We start from the raw sequence: 16,661 nt of genomic DNA on the forward strand, positions 1-16,661 counted from the left end.
AAACAAAAAGATCACGAACAGAAAGAAAATAACATTCATGACAGTAAAAAAGTATGGGAGGGGAAAACTGAAAATGGATGCAAACATGAAAGGTGGTAGAGCTGAATATGTTGTGGTCGGACGCATAGTGCAGCTCCAACACAGACAGTGACTTCAATCACATACACACAAGTTCGGTACAAAATCACAACCAGCAGACTCTCAAAAAACTTGGATTCACCCTTCCACAAGCGACATTGAAAAACAGGACAGGTGGGGGAAATGTATTTTCTTATACAGGGGTTCCTTTAAAACCCACAATAAATCAGTGACATTTGCTTGGGGAATGAATATCCTAATAGTACATGACGTTGACAGCAGGGTTCAAGTCCATGGTCACTTTTGACCCACTCCGTACTTGTCGAAACGGTTATGCCTTAAATCTTTACCCATAAGTAAAAAGTACATATCAAATTAATTGATTGTTAAAAAAGGCATAGTTTGTCATGTCAAACAAGACTGGTGGTGCTAAACAGAAAAGCCTGCTCTAGTAAAAGAAACATGTTAAAGAACCGTTGAATCAATTTTATGTCTGGACAAAACATACAGCACAGTGGGGTCTTTGTACAACTATGTTTACTACACCCAAACAGTCATCTTTGCAGCCAACTAATCATGAGTTTGTAAGCATGCATTTAAGTCAGGTCATATGTTAAAATACACATTTACATAATGTCACAACTTCAAAGAAACATAATATTGTTAAACACACATACACCAAACATGCGCATGGAAATACATTAGGGTTTGTTTTGTTAAAATCCTGTCAACTCCCATCCTGGTTATTCTGCGCACTCCTAAAAGATAAATATCTACAACCTTAAGTTGCAGGAGAATAGGCCATATAATAAAAGGGATGCAAGCAGAGAAGCACAAAAACGGTGACAAAGAAATAAAGCATGCACTTCTTTCCACATACATTTTAGCTTAAAAATTTAAAACACTTGTTCAGACACCATTAGTATATGTACCTGTATATGCAACAAAAAAAAAATGGGGGAAAACCATAACATTTAAAAAGCAGTGTAAGAGGAATAATCAAAGAAAACAGCTTAGGGGAGCCTGAATCAAGAAAAATGGACAGGGGGGGGGGGGGGGGGGGGGACAACCAAAAGCAAAGTAAAAAAAAAAACAAAGTAAGAGGATGGTTGTGAATGCTTGTTGAGTGTTGACAGAGTGCTGCCCACTGTTTGGTCTTGTTTGGTGAAGGGGTCCTTTGGGTTTCACATTTTATTTTGCAGTCATCATTTGCACAAATTCTTCGTAGTTGACCTGTCCATCTCCATCGATATCAGCCTCCCGGATCATCTCGTCCACCTCCTCGTCTGTCAGTTTCTCACCGAGGTTTGTCATAACATGACGCAGCTCTGCAGCACTGATATAGCCGTTACCATCCTTGTCGAAGACTCTGAAGGCTTCTCTGATCTCCTCCTCACTGTCGGTGTCCTTCATCTTCCTCGCCATCATGGTCAGGAACTCGGGGAAGTCAATGGTTCCATTTCCATCAGCATCCACCTCATTGATCATGTCCTGCAGCTCTGCCTCTGTGGGGTTCTGTCCCAGTGAGCGCATCACGGTGCCCAGCTCTTTGGTGGTGATGGTGCCATCTCCATCCTTATCAAACAGCGAGAACGCCTCTTTGAACTCAGCGATTTGTTCCTCTGTCAGTTGATCTGCCATGTTGATTTGATATTGCTAACAATTTCGCGTTGGAGATATGATAATCAAATTTTCCACACAGTCATCCGCGCCTTGCGCTCTTTGTCGCTTCAAGGTAAGTATCCTTTTGAATCCATTATCACATTTTCTCTGCTTACAAATTGGATCATAACTCTAAAAAGTAGCTGAGATCCCACCCTGGAACTTTGATACGCCCGACAATATATTGACACAAATTTTGTAGTTTCTATATTCACGATTATATATTTTCAATATTCAATCGATTAAATCAAAATAGTACTCATAATTACTGAGATGAAACTTAATGACACCAATTGTTGCTTTGCAGCACCTACACATTAAATATGATGGAGCCTTAAAGGAGGCCTGGGTAAAGCCTAAATGTTACAAATATTCCAACATATTTCTCAACACACATTGCGAATTCGAAGATATAGCTAAAGTTCAAACATTTGTCATGTTGATTAAAAATAGTGATATCTTAGCTCTCATCATCATGCCAATGAAAACCTAATCTGTTAGAATTATTTTAGTTAGAATTTACATTGAAAACTGAATTTACTATAGTAAATAGAATACCTTGAGAAGAAGAGGTGAAGCGAGAGAGTTAGCTATCTCTCGAAAAAATCTGTGCAAAATAAACCCAAAGCGTTGTTTGACTCGCATTATCAAGGCGGATAACATGAGCACGTCGTCATTATATACAGATTTCTGATATACTTCAATCAGTCCATGGGTGAATCTCACATTATATTTTATTGATTCCTCACCTCCTCTCTCCATGCCACTTTCTATATTAGATGAGAAGACAGGAGGAACCATGAAAATAGAATTGATCTGCAAGCAATACAACGGTTTCCGTAGTGTAGTGGTTATCACGTTCGCCTCACACGCGAAAGGTCCCCGGTTCGAAACCGGGCGGAAACATATATTTTTGTTCTAATGCATATCGGTACACAAAGGTTGTTTTCATTTCTTCGGCAAACGTTACATTAAATGATAATCTAAAACATAGTGAAAATGCAATGTTGAGAGATATTACAAAAGTGGCCAAACGAAAAGTTATGTTTACAGAGCAGTCTCGCGAGATATTCATCAACGTTGCCATGACGACACGTTGTTGTCGTTCGAGCTATCACAGATGGATGTGTTTAGCTAGGCGGCGTGCTAGCTGTTTACTTTTTCAAAGATAGTCCCCTTTCAGCTATATCTGTGCGTGGTAGCAGTATTTCAGAATGGTAAGTACGTGTATTGTCTTTTCAACAATATAATAAAGCGTTATAGTTAGATTCACTGTAGTGTGGTAACGTTAGCGTTTAGCTTACTAACGTTAGCTAGCTACTAGTACTGTAATATTCATCTAGCTTCAATGAATACACGAATACATGTCTGCATTATAGCTAGCTAACGTAAACGGACTAAACTCCACGCAATGGTAAAGGAAGTCTAGAATTAACTTAACCGCGGAGTGGAGCCGAGACCAGTCGGTGGTTGTATATGATTAAGTTTTATTGAAAAAAGTATGTATTTCAGCAAACAAAGGCACGAAACCTCTTGAGGAAAAACAAAGGTGGGCGTTTAATTTTTGAACTGGGCGAATCGATGTAACGTTAGCTAGCTAAGAGTTAAACCGCTACCTTTTATCTAGCTCGGTAGTTAGAAGTAACATTTTTAGATTTCGTTGCATTACAGCCACCCAAAAAGAAGGCCGCAGCCAAGTCTGCCAAAGGGAAGACGCCCACAGTAGTAGATGGCCTTTCCACGGAGGAGATGTCGAAGGAGCAGGTAGGTGTTATTTCATGCACCTCTACACATTAGCTATACTCTGATGCTCCATTACTAGGTCAGTGATAGCTAACTGTGCAAACATACACGGTGCAAACAAGTACTGTACTAGCTACTGAGCTGAACTATAGCAAATCAATATTATTTGTCACATGCGCCGAATACAACAGGTGTAGACCTTACAGTGAAACGCTTACTTACAAGCTCTTAACCAACAATGCAGTTTAAGAAAAAAATTAAGAGATAAGAATAACAAACGATTAAAGAGAGGCAGTAAATAACAATAGCGGAGTTATATACAGAGGGTACCCGTACAGAGTCAATGTGCGGGGGCACCGGTGTCGAGGTAATTGTACATGTAGGTAGAGTTATTAAAGTGACTATGCATAGATAATAACAGAGAGTAGCAGCAGCGTAGAGGGGGGGGGGGAATGCAAATAGTCTGGGTAGCCATTTGATTAGCTGTTCAGGGGTCTTATGGCTTGGGGGTAGAAGCTGTTTAGAAGCCTCTTGGACCTAGATTTGGTGCTCCAGTACCGCTTGCCGTGCGGTAGCAGTGAGAACAGTCTATGGCTAGGGTGGCTGGAGTCTGACAATTTTTAGGGCCTTCCTCTGACACCGGTGTAGAGGTCCTGGACGGCAGGAAGCTTGGCCCCGGTGATGTACTGGGCCGTACGCACTACCCTCTGTAGTGCCTTGTGGTCGGAGGCTGAGCAGTTGCCATACCAGGAACTTGAAGCTCTCAACCTACTCCACTACAGCTCCGTCGATAAGAATGGGGGCGTGCTCAGTCCTCCTTTTCCTGTAGTCCACAATCATCTCCTTTGTCTTGATCACGTTGAGGGAGAGGTTGTTGCCTTGCACCACACGGTCAGGTCTCTGACCTCCTTCCTATAGGCTGTCTCATCATTGTCGGTGATCAGGCCTACCACTGTTGTCATCAGCAAACTTAATGATGATGTTGGAGTCGTGCCTGGCCGTGCAATCGTGAGTGAACAGGAAGTACAGGAGGGAACTGAGCACGCACCCCTGAGTGGCCCCTGTGTTGAGGATCAGCGTGGTGGATGTGTTGTTACCGACCCTTACCACCTGGGGGCAGCCCGTCAGGAAGTCCAGGATCCAGTTGCAGACTGAGGTGTTTAGTCCCAGGATCCTTAGCTTAGTGATGAGCTTTGAGGGCACTATGGTGTTGAACGATGAGCTGTAGTCAATGAATAGCATTCTCACATAGGTGTTCCTTTTGTCCAGGTGGGAAAGGACAGTGTGGAGTGCAATAGAGATTGCATGATCTGTGGATCAGTTGGTGCGGTTTGCAAATTGGAGTGGGTCTAGGGTTTCTGGGATGATGGTGTTGATGTGAGCCATGACCATCAAAGCCTTTCATGACTACAGACGTGAGTGCTACAGGTTGGTAGTCATTTAGGCTAGTTACTTTAGTGTTCTTGGGTACAGGGATTATGGTGGTCTGCTTGAAACATGTTGGTATTACAGACTCCGACAGAGAGAGGTTGAAAATGTCAGTGAAGACACTTGCCAGTTGATCAGTGCATGCTCTTAGTACACGTCCTGGAAATCAGTCTGGCCCTGCGGCCTTGTGTATGTTGACCTGTTTAAAGGTCTTACTCACATCAGCTGCGGAGAACGTGATCACACAGTCACCCGAAACAGCTGATGCTCTCATGCATGTTTCAGTGTTACTTGCCTCAAAGCGAGCATATAAGTGATTTAGATTGTCTGGTCGGCTTGTGTCACTGGGTAGCTCGCGGCTGTGCTTACCTTTGTAGTCTGTAATAGTTTGCAAGCCCTGCCACATCCAAGTGTCGGAGCCGGTGTAGTACGATTTGATCTTTCCCCCTTCTGATGACCAGGTGGCGAATCGCATCTCTGCATGTCTGGCAGACATATCAGTGTGGATGACGGATCACCACCTCAAGCTGAACCTCGGCAAGACGGAGCTGCTCTTCCTCCCGGGGAAGGACTGCCCGTTCCATGATCTCGCCATCACGGTTGACAACTCCATCGTGTCCTCCTCCCAGAGCGCTAAGAACCTTGGCGTGATCCTGGACAACACCCTGTCGTTCTCAACTAACATCAAGGCGGTGGCCCGTTCTTGTAGGTTCATGCTCTACAACATCCGTAGAGTACGACCCTGCCTCACACAGGAAGCAGCGCAGGTCCTAATCCAGGCACTTGTCATCTCCCGTCTGGATTACTGCAACTCGCTGTTGGCTGGGCTCCCTGCCTGTGCCATTAAACCCCTACAACTCATCCAGAACGCCGCAGCCCGTCTGGTGTTCAACCTTCCCAAGTTCTCTCACGTCACCCCGCTCCTCCGCTCTCTCCACTGGCTTCCAGTTGAAGCTCGCATCCGCTACAAGACCATGGTGCTTGCCTACGGAGCTGTGAGGGGAACGGCACCTCAGTACCTCCAGGCTCTGATCAGGCCCTACACCCAAACAAGGGCACTGCGTTCATCCACCTCTGGCCTGCTCGCCTCCCTACCACTGAGGAAGTACAGTTCCCGCTCAGCCCAGTCAAAACTGTTCGCTGCTCTGGCCCCCAATGGTGGAACAAACTCCCTCACGACGCCAGGACAGCGGAGTCAATCACCACCTTCTTCCGGAGACACCTGAAACCCCACCTCTTTCAGGAATACCTAGGATAGGATAAAGTAATCCTTCTCCCCCTTAAAAGATTTAGATGCACTATTGTAAAGTGGCTGTTCCACTGGATGTCTTAAGGTGAACGCACCAATTTGTAAGTCGCTCTGGATAAGAGCGTCTGCTAAATGACTTAAATGTAAATGTAAATCTTAGTCCTGTATTGACGCTTTGCCTGTTTGATGGTTCATCGGAGGGCATAGCGGGATTTCTTATAAGCTTCTGGGTTAGAGTCCCGCTCCTTGAAAGTGGCAGCTCTACCCTTTAGCTCAGTGCGAATGTTGCTAGTAATCCATGGCTTCTGGTTGGGGTATGTACGTACAGTCACTGTGGGGACGACGTCCTCGATGCACTTATTGATAAAACCAGCGACTGATGTGGTGTACTCCTCAATGCCATCTGAAGAATCCTGGAACATATTCCAGCCTGTGCTAGCAAAACAGTCCTGTAGTTTAGCATCTGCTTCATTTGACCACTTTTTATAGACAGTCACTGGTGCTTCCTGCTTTAATTTTGGCTTGTAAGCAGGTATCAGGAGGATAGAGTTATAGCCAGATTTGCCAAATGGAGGGCGATGGAGAACTTTATACGCGTTTCTGTGCGTGGAGTAAAGGTGGTCTAGAATTTTGTTCCCTCTGGTTGCACATTTAACATGCTGATAGAAATGAGGTAAAACTGATTTAAGTTTCCCTGCATTAAAGTCCCCGGGCCACTAGGAGTGCCGCCTGTGGATCAGCATTTTCCTGTTTGCTTATGGCGGAATACAGCTGATTGAGTCCGGTTTTAGTGCCAGCATTGGTCTGTGATGGTATGTAGACAGCTACGAAAAATACAGATGAAAACTCTCTAGGTAGATAGTGTGGTCTACAGCTTATCATTAGAAACTCTACCTCAGGCAAGCAAAACCTTGAGACTTCCTTAGATATCGTGCACCAGCTATTGTTTACATATATGCATAGGCCCCCACCCCGCGTCTTACAGAGGCTGCTGTTCTGTCCTGTCGATAGGGTGTATCAAATAAACCATTTGCTTGATAATCCATGGGTTATGCTGCATAGCATATATTTATCTGAATCTACATGATGATGCTCTCTGTGTCAGCTGGAGGAGCACATTGTGCGGCTGCGGGAGGAGCTGGATAGGGAGAGGGAGGAGAGGAACTACTTCCAGCTGGAGAGGGACAAGATCCACACCTTCTGGGAGATCACCAAGAGACACCTGGACGAGAGGAAGGCAGACCTGAGGAACAGAGACCGGGAGATGGAAGAGGCTGAGGAGCGCCACCAAGTAGAGATCAAGGTATAACACACACACATACAGTAGCAGACACACAAACAGTGTTTAACCACATTATAATAGTTATCAGGGTCCTCACTGTTACTGTTCTGTTCCTCAGGTGTACAAGCAGAAAGTGAAGCATCTACTGTATGAGCACCAGAACAGCATCTCAGAGCTGAAGGGAGAGGGCGTGGTCTCTAACAAGCTGATGCAGAAAGAGCACGCCGAGCTGGAGAACGAGCTCTGCAAAGGCATGCGTACCCTCAAAGTGGACATTAAGGAGCAGGAGCTCTCCAACGAGAACCTCGTCAAGGGCCTCAAACTGGTGCATGGCGTCCTTGCTCTCTCTGTCAAAATGAGCTTCTCACCACCCAGATCAATGTTCTGCCTTTTTATCACATTTGCTTTCCTCACACGTCTATGGTGACATTGCATTGATTGTCAATTCTTTCAATTTCTGTTTCAACAGAAAAACGACCAGGAAATTACCAAAACGAGAAATGACTTTGAGAGACAAGTGCGAGGTGATTATAGCTGTGCCTGTGTTGCCGTTAAACTGTACTCACATGCGTACATATACCCAAAATATGAACCATGGCCATCTCTCTCTGTCTATTGCCATTTGACTGACCTGCTGAGTAGAAATTGAGGCCAAGTATGAGAAGAAGATGCAGATGCTGCGTCAGGAGCAGGACCTGAGGAGGAAGACCGAGATCCACGAGATCGAGGAGAGGAAGAACAGCCAGATCAACACGCTGATGAAGAACCACGAGAAGGCTTTCAGCGACATCAAGAACTACTACAATGACATCACCCTCAACAACCTGGCCCTCATCAACTCACTCAAGGTTAGCAATACTACAACAATATCAGCTAATGACCAAGGTATTTGTTCTGCTCAATAACAATAACCTAGGCCCAATCAACTGACTGAGGATTAGAAATTCCTCAACGTATAGTATCGTCAAACCTAACCTAGGCCTCATCAACTCACTTGTGTATTACAAGACGATAACATAGAGGTTTATGATTGCTGATAGGTCCTGATCTTTAGCAGAAGGGTTCACTGTGTGGTGTCCCTGACTGACAGTGGCCAGGGTTTAGAGCCCTGGAGGGCAAACTGTTTGTTACACTGACACATCAATCCAATACAAGCTAGTAACCAGTTGTTTACATGGCCTGTGTGTGTCTGTCAGGAACAAATGGAGGAGATGAAGAGGAAGGAGGAGCGCCTGGAGAAAGACATGGCAGAGGTGCTGCTGCAGAACAAGCGCCTGACGGAGCCCCTGCAGAGGGCCAAGGAGGAGGTGACCGAGCTGCAGAAACAACTGGCCAACTACGAGAAGGACAAGACCTCACTGGCGGTGGGTTACACACACAAACACAGAATAGAATACATGATATCTGGTTATATGGTAATTATACAGAAGATTTATAGCAAAAAGCAACAATGAAGCAGTATGACAGATATGCATAAAAAATATTCATATAGCAACATGAAAAAGTAAAATTCTCTCAAATGTTCTATGATGAATGGTTTGTGTTGGGTGTATCTGAGAGTGAATAGAAATGTAGTAGGGTACTTGGTGAAAGTAAACAGTAGTGATGGTGCCTGTCTTGACAGGGGGCCAAAGCACATCTGAAGGTCGCAGACAAGGAGATGAAAGACCTGAAGTGGGAACACGAAGTGCTGGAACAGAGGTTTAGTAAGGTGAGAAGCTACAATTACACACACACACACAAACAAATACAGGGGGTACCGGTACAGAGTTAATGTGTGGGAGCACCGGTTAGTTGTAATTGAGGTAATATGTACATGTAGGTTAAAGTGACTGAGTTAAAGAGTTAAAGTGACTATGCATAGATAATAAGTAGAGAGTAGTAGCAGCATAAAAGAGGGGTCTGATTAGCTGTTCAGTAGTCTTATGGCTTGGGGGTAGAAGCTGTTAAGATGCCTCTTGGACCTCAACTTGGCGCTCTGGTACTGCTTGCCGTGCGGTAGCAGAGAGAATAGTCTATGACTAAGGTAGCTGGTCTTTGACCATTTTTAGGTCCTTCCTCTGACACTGCCTGGTATAGAGGTCCTGGATGGCAGGAAGCTTGGTCCCAGTGATGTACTGGGCCGTACGCACTACCATCTGTAGTGCCTCGCGGTCGGAGGCCGAGCAGTTGCCGTACCAGGCAGTGATGCAACCAGTGCTCTCGATGGTGCAGATGTAGAACCTTTTGAGGATCTGAGGACCCATGTCAAACAACAAGAGTGTTTAGCCTTTTCAAATTTGGGACAGAGAAGAATCTGAGAAACTCTCATGAACACAGTGCCAGTTATTAAGCATTAGAACTGAAAAGGCGTCTACACTGAAATCTGTGTTCCAATCTAATAAAAAAAATGAGTTTTTGGACCATTGTTTCCTTTGAGGTGATTACAGAGGAGTTCAAGGATGAGTCCTTCTGCCCTTTTACCCTGTGTATGGGTCTTTTTATGAGACCACAGCACAAACTAACGACAGACTGTTTATTAGGTTGACTAAAAACCTCCTAGTAACTGGACACTTTTCACCCATACAATGGCTACTATTGAAGGACATTCCCTCTGTTATATCACACACCCAAAAAATGGAACAAAATTGAATCAAATGTAATTCTATCAAATTGATCCATGCTTAACTGATCTGTGTTTCTAACTGAGCTGAGCCAATCCTTTTGTCTGTGTGGTGCAGGTCCAGGTGGAGCGTGATGACCTGTATAAGAAGTTCACCCAGGCCATCCAGGAGGTGCAGCAGAAGAGTGGCTTTAAGAACCTCCTGTTGGAGAGGAAACTGGGGGCTCTGACCAACACCCTGGAGAAGAAGGAGGCTCAGCTCAACGAGGTGCTGTCTGCCTCCAACTTGGACCACACCGCCCTCGGCGTGGTCACACGCAAACTGGAGGTATGCTACCCTCCCTGGGATACCTAACCCTAACCCTAGCTTCATGTCCACATCCTGGTTCAGCCCTAACTCTCAACCACAACCCTAACCCTAGCTTCATGTCCACATCCTGGTTCAGTCCTAACTCTCAACCCTAACCCTAGCTTCATTCCCACATCCTGGTTCAGCCCTAACTCTCAACCACAACCCTAACCCTAGCTTCATGACCACATCCTGGTTTAGCCCTAACTCTCAACCACAACCCTAACCCTAGCTTCATGTCCACATCCTGGTTCAGCCCTAACTCTCAACCACAACCCTAACCCTAGCTTCATGACCACATCCTGGTTCAGCCCTAACTCTCAACCACAACCCTAACCCTAGCTTCATGACCACATCCTGGTTCAGCCCTAACTCTCAACCACAACCCTAACCCTAGCTTCATGACCACATTCTGGTTCAGCCCTAACTCTCAACCACAACCCTAACCCTAGCTTCATGTCCACATCCTGGTTCAGCCCTAACTCTCAACCCTAACCCTAGCTTCATTCCCACATCCTGGTTCAGCCCTAACTCTCAACCACAACCCTAACCCTAGCTTCATGACCACATCCTGGTTCAGCCCTAACTCTCAACCACAACCCTAACCCTAGCTTCATGTCCACATCCTGGTTCAGCCCTAACTCTCAACCACAACCCTAACCCTAGCTTCATGACCACATCCTGGTTCAGCCCTAACTCTCAACCACAACCCTAACCCTAGCTTCATGACCACATCCTGGTTCAGCCCTAACTCTCAACCACAACCCTAACCCTAGCTTCATGACCACATCCTGGTTCAGCCCTAACTCTCAACCACAACCCTAACCCTAGCTTCATGACCACATCCTGGTTCAGCCCTAACTCTCAACCACAACCCTAACCCTAGCTTCATGACCACATTCTGGTTCAGCCCTAACTCTCAACCACAACCCTAACCCTAGCTTCATGACCACATCCTGGTTCAGCTCTAACTCTCAACCACAACCCTAACCCTAGCTTCATGACCACATCCTGGTTCAGCCCTAACTCTCAACCACAACCCTAACCCTAGCTTCATGTCCACATCCTGGTTCAGCCCTAACTCTCAACCACAACCCTAACCCTAGCTTCATGACCACATCCTGGTTCAGCCCTAACTCTCAACCACAACCCTAACCCTAGCTTCATGTCCACATCCTGGTTCAGCCCTAACTCTCAACCACAACCCTAACCCTAGCTTCATGACCACATCCTGGTTCAGCCCTAACTCTCAACCTTAACCCTAACCACCCTGACTACACAAGACTACACAGCTCCATCATACCAAATAAGCTACACTAGTACCCTACTCTCTGGTGTTGAGCTAACAGTAGAGTTGTGAAAACAACTAGCACCACACCTCATCAGACCTGCTTTGTGGTGCATACTGGATACAAGCCAAGTTGTCATTCAAGATTAAAACAGAGAGGTGTTCTTAACAGAAAAATGTGATCTTCGTTCCATCGTGCGACTATGTTTGCTGTTGCTAAGTCCTTGCTATCAGGTTTCTCTACTCTACTGTCCTAGAAGCTGATTATCAAGTGGCTTCAACCACATCAAATTGCAAACCTTGCCTGTGAGTGTAGTTACTGGAGGAAGCGTACAGTAGACTATTCTGCAGCCAAACAACTCTATTTGTTTTTTCCTTGCAGGAAGTTTTGGACTCCAAGAACATTGCGATCAAAGACTTGCAGTATGAGTTGGCGCGGGTTTGTAAGGTGAGGATGTTGGCTGAATACAATGCCTTTTGTGTCTGAACCCTATTTAGTTTTGTACATTAAGCGGAAAACAACAGTATTATAACTATGTAATAGAATAACTAACCAATCCAAAATCAATACATTCTCATCTTTATAGGCAAAAGTGATAATAGCGTCTGTCAATATACTGTTACTCTCAATAAAAATGTTAACATCTCTGTCTGATGGGCAGGCCCATAATGACCTGCTGAGAACCTATGAGGCCAAGCTGCAGGCCTTTGGGATCCCTATGGAGGAGCTGGGCTTCAAGCCCCTGGAGAGCAGTGTGGCTGGACACTCCCTGGGCCAGGGCCCTGCAGGCCTGGTGTCTGTCCCCACATGAGAGGCTCCCAGGCTGGGCTCAGAGACACAAATACTCCCCTGACCCACACAGACTATCACTTACTGCAGTGCTAATGTGACTCTTCTTTCTATCTCACTCTCTCTTTATTGTAACGTTTGATAGAAATACTACTGAAGATCAACAGCAACTCTCTGTTTGCGAAGAGGAACTTGTCTTTTTCCAATACACTGTAAACATTTCCAAATAAACATATTTTTAAAAGTATCTCAGCTGCTGTATGTGTATACACTCACACATGGTGAAGAAACAACAATATGTATGTTTTTATGCCGAGATGAGATCCATGTTTGTTTGTTCAGTCATCTCACTAAATGTGAAGGGCGGGCAAAAACCTGCAACATAGACACCAGGGTAGATCAGCATATCATCAGGACTATCAAATCCCAACTCAAACAGGATTTCCTGAGTCTCACTGCCAACAAAGTTATTTTTCTGAGCAGCCTGCTATAGAGAGCAATAGTAATGGTGTCTTTTTGTAGGCACTAATTCTCAAGTAAGAAAGTTAAATCAAGCTACTTTTTAAGCTCAAACTCTGGTGATCCTTCTACATTTTCGGAAAACAGTAAGTGGACTAAAGTGCACAAATTCCTCTTCCTTGCTTAAGCAAGTTCTGTCTGACACTGGCATCATAACTGAGAAGAATAGGATAAGTGATGCTATAATCATTTTATCTCGGCAGGCTTTTTAATTGAGAAAAACAGTGATTGACCCTGGTCAGTCAATCAACTGCTCATCCCTCTGCCAGTCTCTAGCTGACTCGATGGTTAACCCATCAACTTCAAGTGAATCTTTGTTTTCAAATTTCAACAATTTACTATCTGTGATGTGCTAGATGCCTTGCTTAAGATTCATGTTTTAAAAAATTCACTGGGGCTGGTATGCTTGATGAAGTTTTGCTGGAGCTCTGCCCCCCTGTTGCTGAATCATTAACCCATACGTTTTACCTGAATGTATAGCCCATTTGTGTGGTATTAGGTAATATGTTAATATTAACTCTTCTGTTATTATTGTACTATTAATAACATAATAATAATAACTGGTTATAATACCTGGCTATTAGATACAGTCCTTACCTATTGTGCTATTGCAGTTCGGTTCTATTTTTATTTACTCTTGTCCCTCATTTGATATGCATACATTCATCCCGCTCCATTCATTGCATTCCATGTGTACATTCATTGTCTCTCTGTTTCTGTACCTTTACAGAACCATACCCATGTACTTACCCATGTTCATCTTCTCCTGTGTGTGATTCCTGTTCCTGCTTCATTCCCCTCTAACCAGGGGTGGTGTCAGGAATGGAGTTTCAAACCAGTAAATATGTAGAGCCGGGTCGCTCTCTTTCATGGTCCTTTGCCTCGCCGGATTTGTGACTTTTGCTGACAACACTACAATATGGTGGCCCACAGAGACTACACAGGGTACTTTCCGCACTGCCCACCTGCGGTCCAGTGGAGTATGGTTCCGGGGTATCCAGCGGACAACTACCATTTGGATTATACCTTCTCTCTGGAGACTGGGAGCCCCCCGCCTGACGACGGTGCAACATGGACCCTATGTCCTTTCTCTCCTCCACCTGTAAAATGCTGCTCAGCATCAGGCGGGGCCGCATCCCCAGCAACCCAGCGCATGGATTTGTCTTCTGCTTTCGAGTGCCGGGGGTTGCAGCACCGTGGACATCGCTGGATATGGTGTGCAGGAGGCCCATTTTTCCCGTGTTGAACAGAATATACAGTCTTCTTAGCAATATGTAAGGGGTTGTCTCTTCGGAACAGGCACCGTTGCCAGATATTTATATATATATATATTTTACCTTAATTTAACTAGGCAAGTCAGTTAAGAACAAATTATTATTTACAATGACGGTCTACCAAAAGGCAAACGGGGGCCTGGGATTAAAAATACAATAAAAATACAATGTAAATAAAGGACAAAACACACATCACAATAAGAGACAAGACAACACTTCATAAAGAGAGACCGGAGACAACAACATAGCAAGGCAGCAACACATGACAACGCATCATGCTAGCAACACAACATAACAACAACGAGAGACAACACTTCATAAAGAGAGACCGGAGACAACAACATAGCAAGGCAGCAACACATGACAATGCATCATGCTAGTAACACAACATAACAACAACGAGAGACAACACTTCATAAAGAGAGACCTAAGACAACAACATAGCAAGGCAGCAACACATGACAACGCATCATGCTAGCAACACAACATAACAACGAGAGACAACACAACACTACATAAAGAGAGACCTAAGACAACAACATAGCAAGGCAGCAACACATGACAATGCATCATGCTAGTAACACAACATAACAACAACGAGAGACAACACTTCATAAAGAGAGACCGGAGACAACAACATATCAAGGCAGCAACACATGACAACGCATCATGCTAGCAACACAACATAACAACAACGAGAGACAACACTACATAAAGAGAGACCTAAGACAACATAGCAAGGCAGCAACACAACATAACAACAACGAGAGACAACACAACACTACATAAAGAGAGACCTAAGACAACATAGCATGGCAGCAACACAACATAACAACAATGAGAGACAACACAACATTACATAAAGAGAGACCTAAGACAACATAACAACAACGAGAGACAACACTACATAAAGAGAGACCTAAGACAACATAGCATGGCAGCAACACAACATAACAACAACATGGTAGCTACACAACATGGTAGCAGAAAACATGGCACAAACATTATTGGGCACAAACAACAGCACAAAGGGCAAGAAGGTAGAGACAACAATACATCACACAAAGCAACCACAACTCAGTAAGAGTGTCCATGATTAAGTCTTTGAATTAAGAGATTGAGATTAAACTGTCCGGTTTGAGTGATTGTTGCAGCTCGTTCCAGTCGCTGGCTGCAACGAACTGAAAAGAGGAGCGATCCAGGGATGTGTGTGCTTTGGGGAATTTTAACAGACTGTGACTGGCAGAACGTGTGTTGTATGTGGAGGATGAGGACTGTAATAGATATCTCAGATGGGGGAGTGAGGCCTGAAAGGGTTTTATATTTAAGCATCAACCAGTGGGTCGTACGACGGGGATACAGAGATTACCAGTTTACAGAGGAGTATAGAGTGCAGTGATGTGTCCTATAAGGAGCATTGGTGGCAAATATGAATGGTAAAGAACATCTAGCCGCTTGAGACCACCCTTACTTGCCATTCTATAAATTATGTCTCCGTAATCTAGCATGGGTAGGATGGTCATCTGAATCAGGGTTAGTTTGGCAGCTGGGGTGAAAGAGGAGTGATTACGATAGAGGAAACCAAGTCTAGATTTAACTTTAGCCTGCAGCTTTGATATGTGCTGAGAGAAGGACAGTGCACTATCTAGCCATATTCCAAAGTACTTGTATGAGGTGACTACCTCAAGCTCTAAACCCTCAGATGTAGTAATAACACATGTGGGAAGAGGGGCATTCTTCTTACCAAACCACATGACCTTTGCTTTGGAGATGTTCAGAACAAAGTTATGGGTAGAGAAAACTTGTTTTACACTAAGAAAGCTTTGTTGTAGAGCATTTAACACAAAATCTGGGGAGGGGCCAGCTGACTCTAATACTGCATCATCTGCATACAAATGGATGAGAGAGCTTCCTACTGCCTGAGCTATGTTGTTGATGTAGATTGAGAAGAGCGTGGGCCTAGGATCGAGCCTCGGGGTACTCCCTTGGTGACAGGCAGTGGCTGAGACAGCAGTTTTTCTGACTTTATACACTGCATTCTTTGAGAGGGGTAGTTAACAAACCAGGCCAAAGACCCCTCAGAGACACCAATACTCCTTAGCCAGCGCACAAGAATGGAATGGTCTACCGTATCAAAAGCTTTGGCCAAGTCAACAAAAATAGCAGCACATTATTGCTTAGATTCAAGGGCAATGGTGACATCATTAAGGACCTTACCAAGGTTGCAGTGACACATCCATAAGCTGAGCGGAAACCAGATTACTATAGAGAATACTATAGACATCAAGAAAGCCAGTCAGTTGATTATTGACAAGTTTTTCCAACACTTTTGATAAATAGAAATAGGCCTATAACAGTTAGGATCTCCCCCTTTAAATAAAGGACAAACCGTGGCTG

General features: G+C 44.6%; 2 protein-coding genes and 1 non-coding gene across 3 annotated transcripts; 2 read left to right on the forward strand and 1 right to left on the reverse strand.

Moving 5' to 3' along the window:
• Positions 1 to 1,181: 1,181 nt before the first annotated feature.
• Positions 1,182 to 1,816, reverse strand: LOC115112387 (calmodulin-1). Its single transcript, XM_029639418.2, has one exon. It carries the CDS (start codon positions 1,717 to 1,719, stop codon positions 1,270 to 1,272), a length of 450 nt encoding a protein of 149 aa, XP_029495278.1. The 5' UTR covers positions 1,720 to 1,816; the 3' UTR covers positions 1,182 to 1,269.
• Positions 1,817 to 2,573: 757 nt separating this feature from the next.
• On the forward strand, positions 2,574 to 2,646 carry trnav-cac (transfer RNA valine (anticodon CAC)). Its single transcript has one exon. It is a non-coding gene; the product is annotated as a tRNA-Val (tRNA).
• Positions 2,647 to 2,857: 211 nt separating this feature from the next.
• Positions 2,858 to 12,718, forward strand: LOC115112386 (growth arrest-specific 8). Its single transcript, XM_029639417.2, has 11 exons — positions 2,858 to 2,957; positions 3,412 to 3,504; positions 7,266 to 7,463; positions 7,561 to 7,767; positions 7,912 to 7,966; positions 8,085 to 8,290; positions 8,639 to 8,806; positions 9,067 to 9,153; positions 10,163 to 10,372; positions 12,064 to 12,129; positions 12,344 to 12,718. Exons 1-11 carry the CDS (start codon positions 2,955 to 2,957, stop codon positions 12,491 to 12,493), a joined length of 1,443 nt encoding a protein of 480 aa, XP_029495277.1. The 5' UTR covers positions 2,858 to 2,954; the 3' UTR covers positions 12,494 to 12,718.
• The last annotated feature ends 3,943 nt before the right edge of the window (positions 12,719 to 16,661 follow it).

Source organism: Oncorhynchus nerka, linkage group LG27 (assembly GCF_034236695.1).
Source record: "Oncorhynchus nerka isolate Pitt River linkage group LG27, Oner_Uvic_2.0, whole genome shotgun sequence".
Classification (NCBI taxonomy): domain Eukaryota; kingdom Metazoa; phylum Chordata; class Actinopteri; order Salmoniformes; family Salmonidae; genus Oncorhynchus; species Oncorhynchus nerka.

Coding starts and splice junctions, on each gene's coding strand:
- LOC115112386 (XM_029639417.2), top strand. Junction 7,768..7,911: donor TCGTCAAGGGCCTCAAACTG/GTGCATGGCGTC, acceptor CTGTTTCAACAG/AAAAACGACCAGGAAATTAC. Junction 8,807..9,066: donor AGGACAAGACCTCACTGGCG/GTGGGTTACACA, acceptor CTGTCTTGACAG/GGGGCCAAAGCACATCTGAA.
- LOC115112387 (XM_029639418.2), bottom strand. CDS start 1,719: ATGGCAGATCAACTGACAGAGGAACAAATCGCTGAGTTCAAAGAGGCG.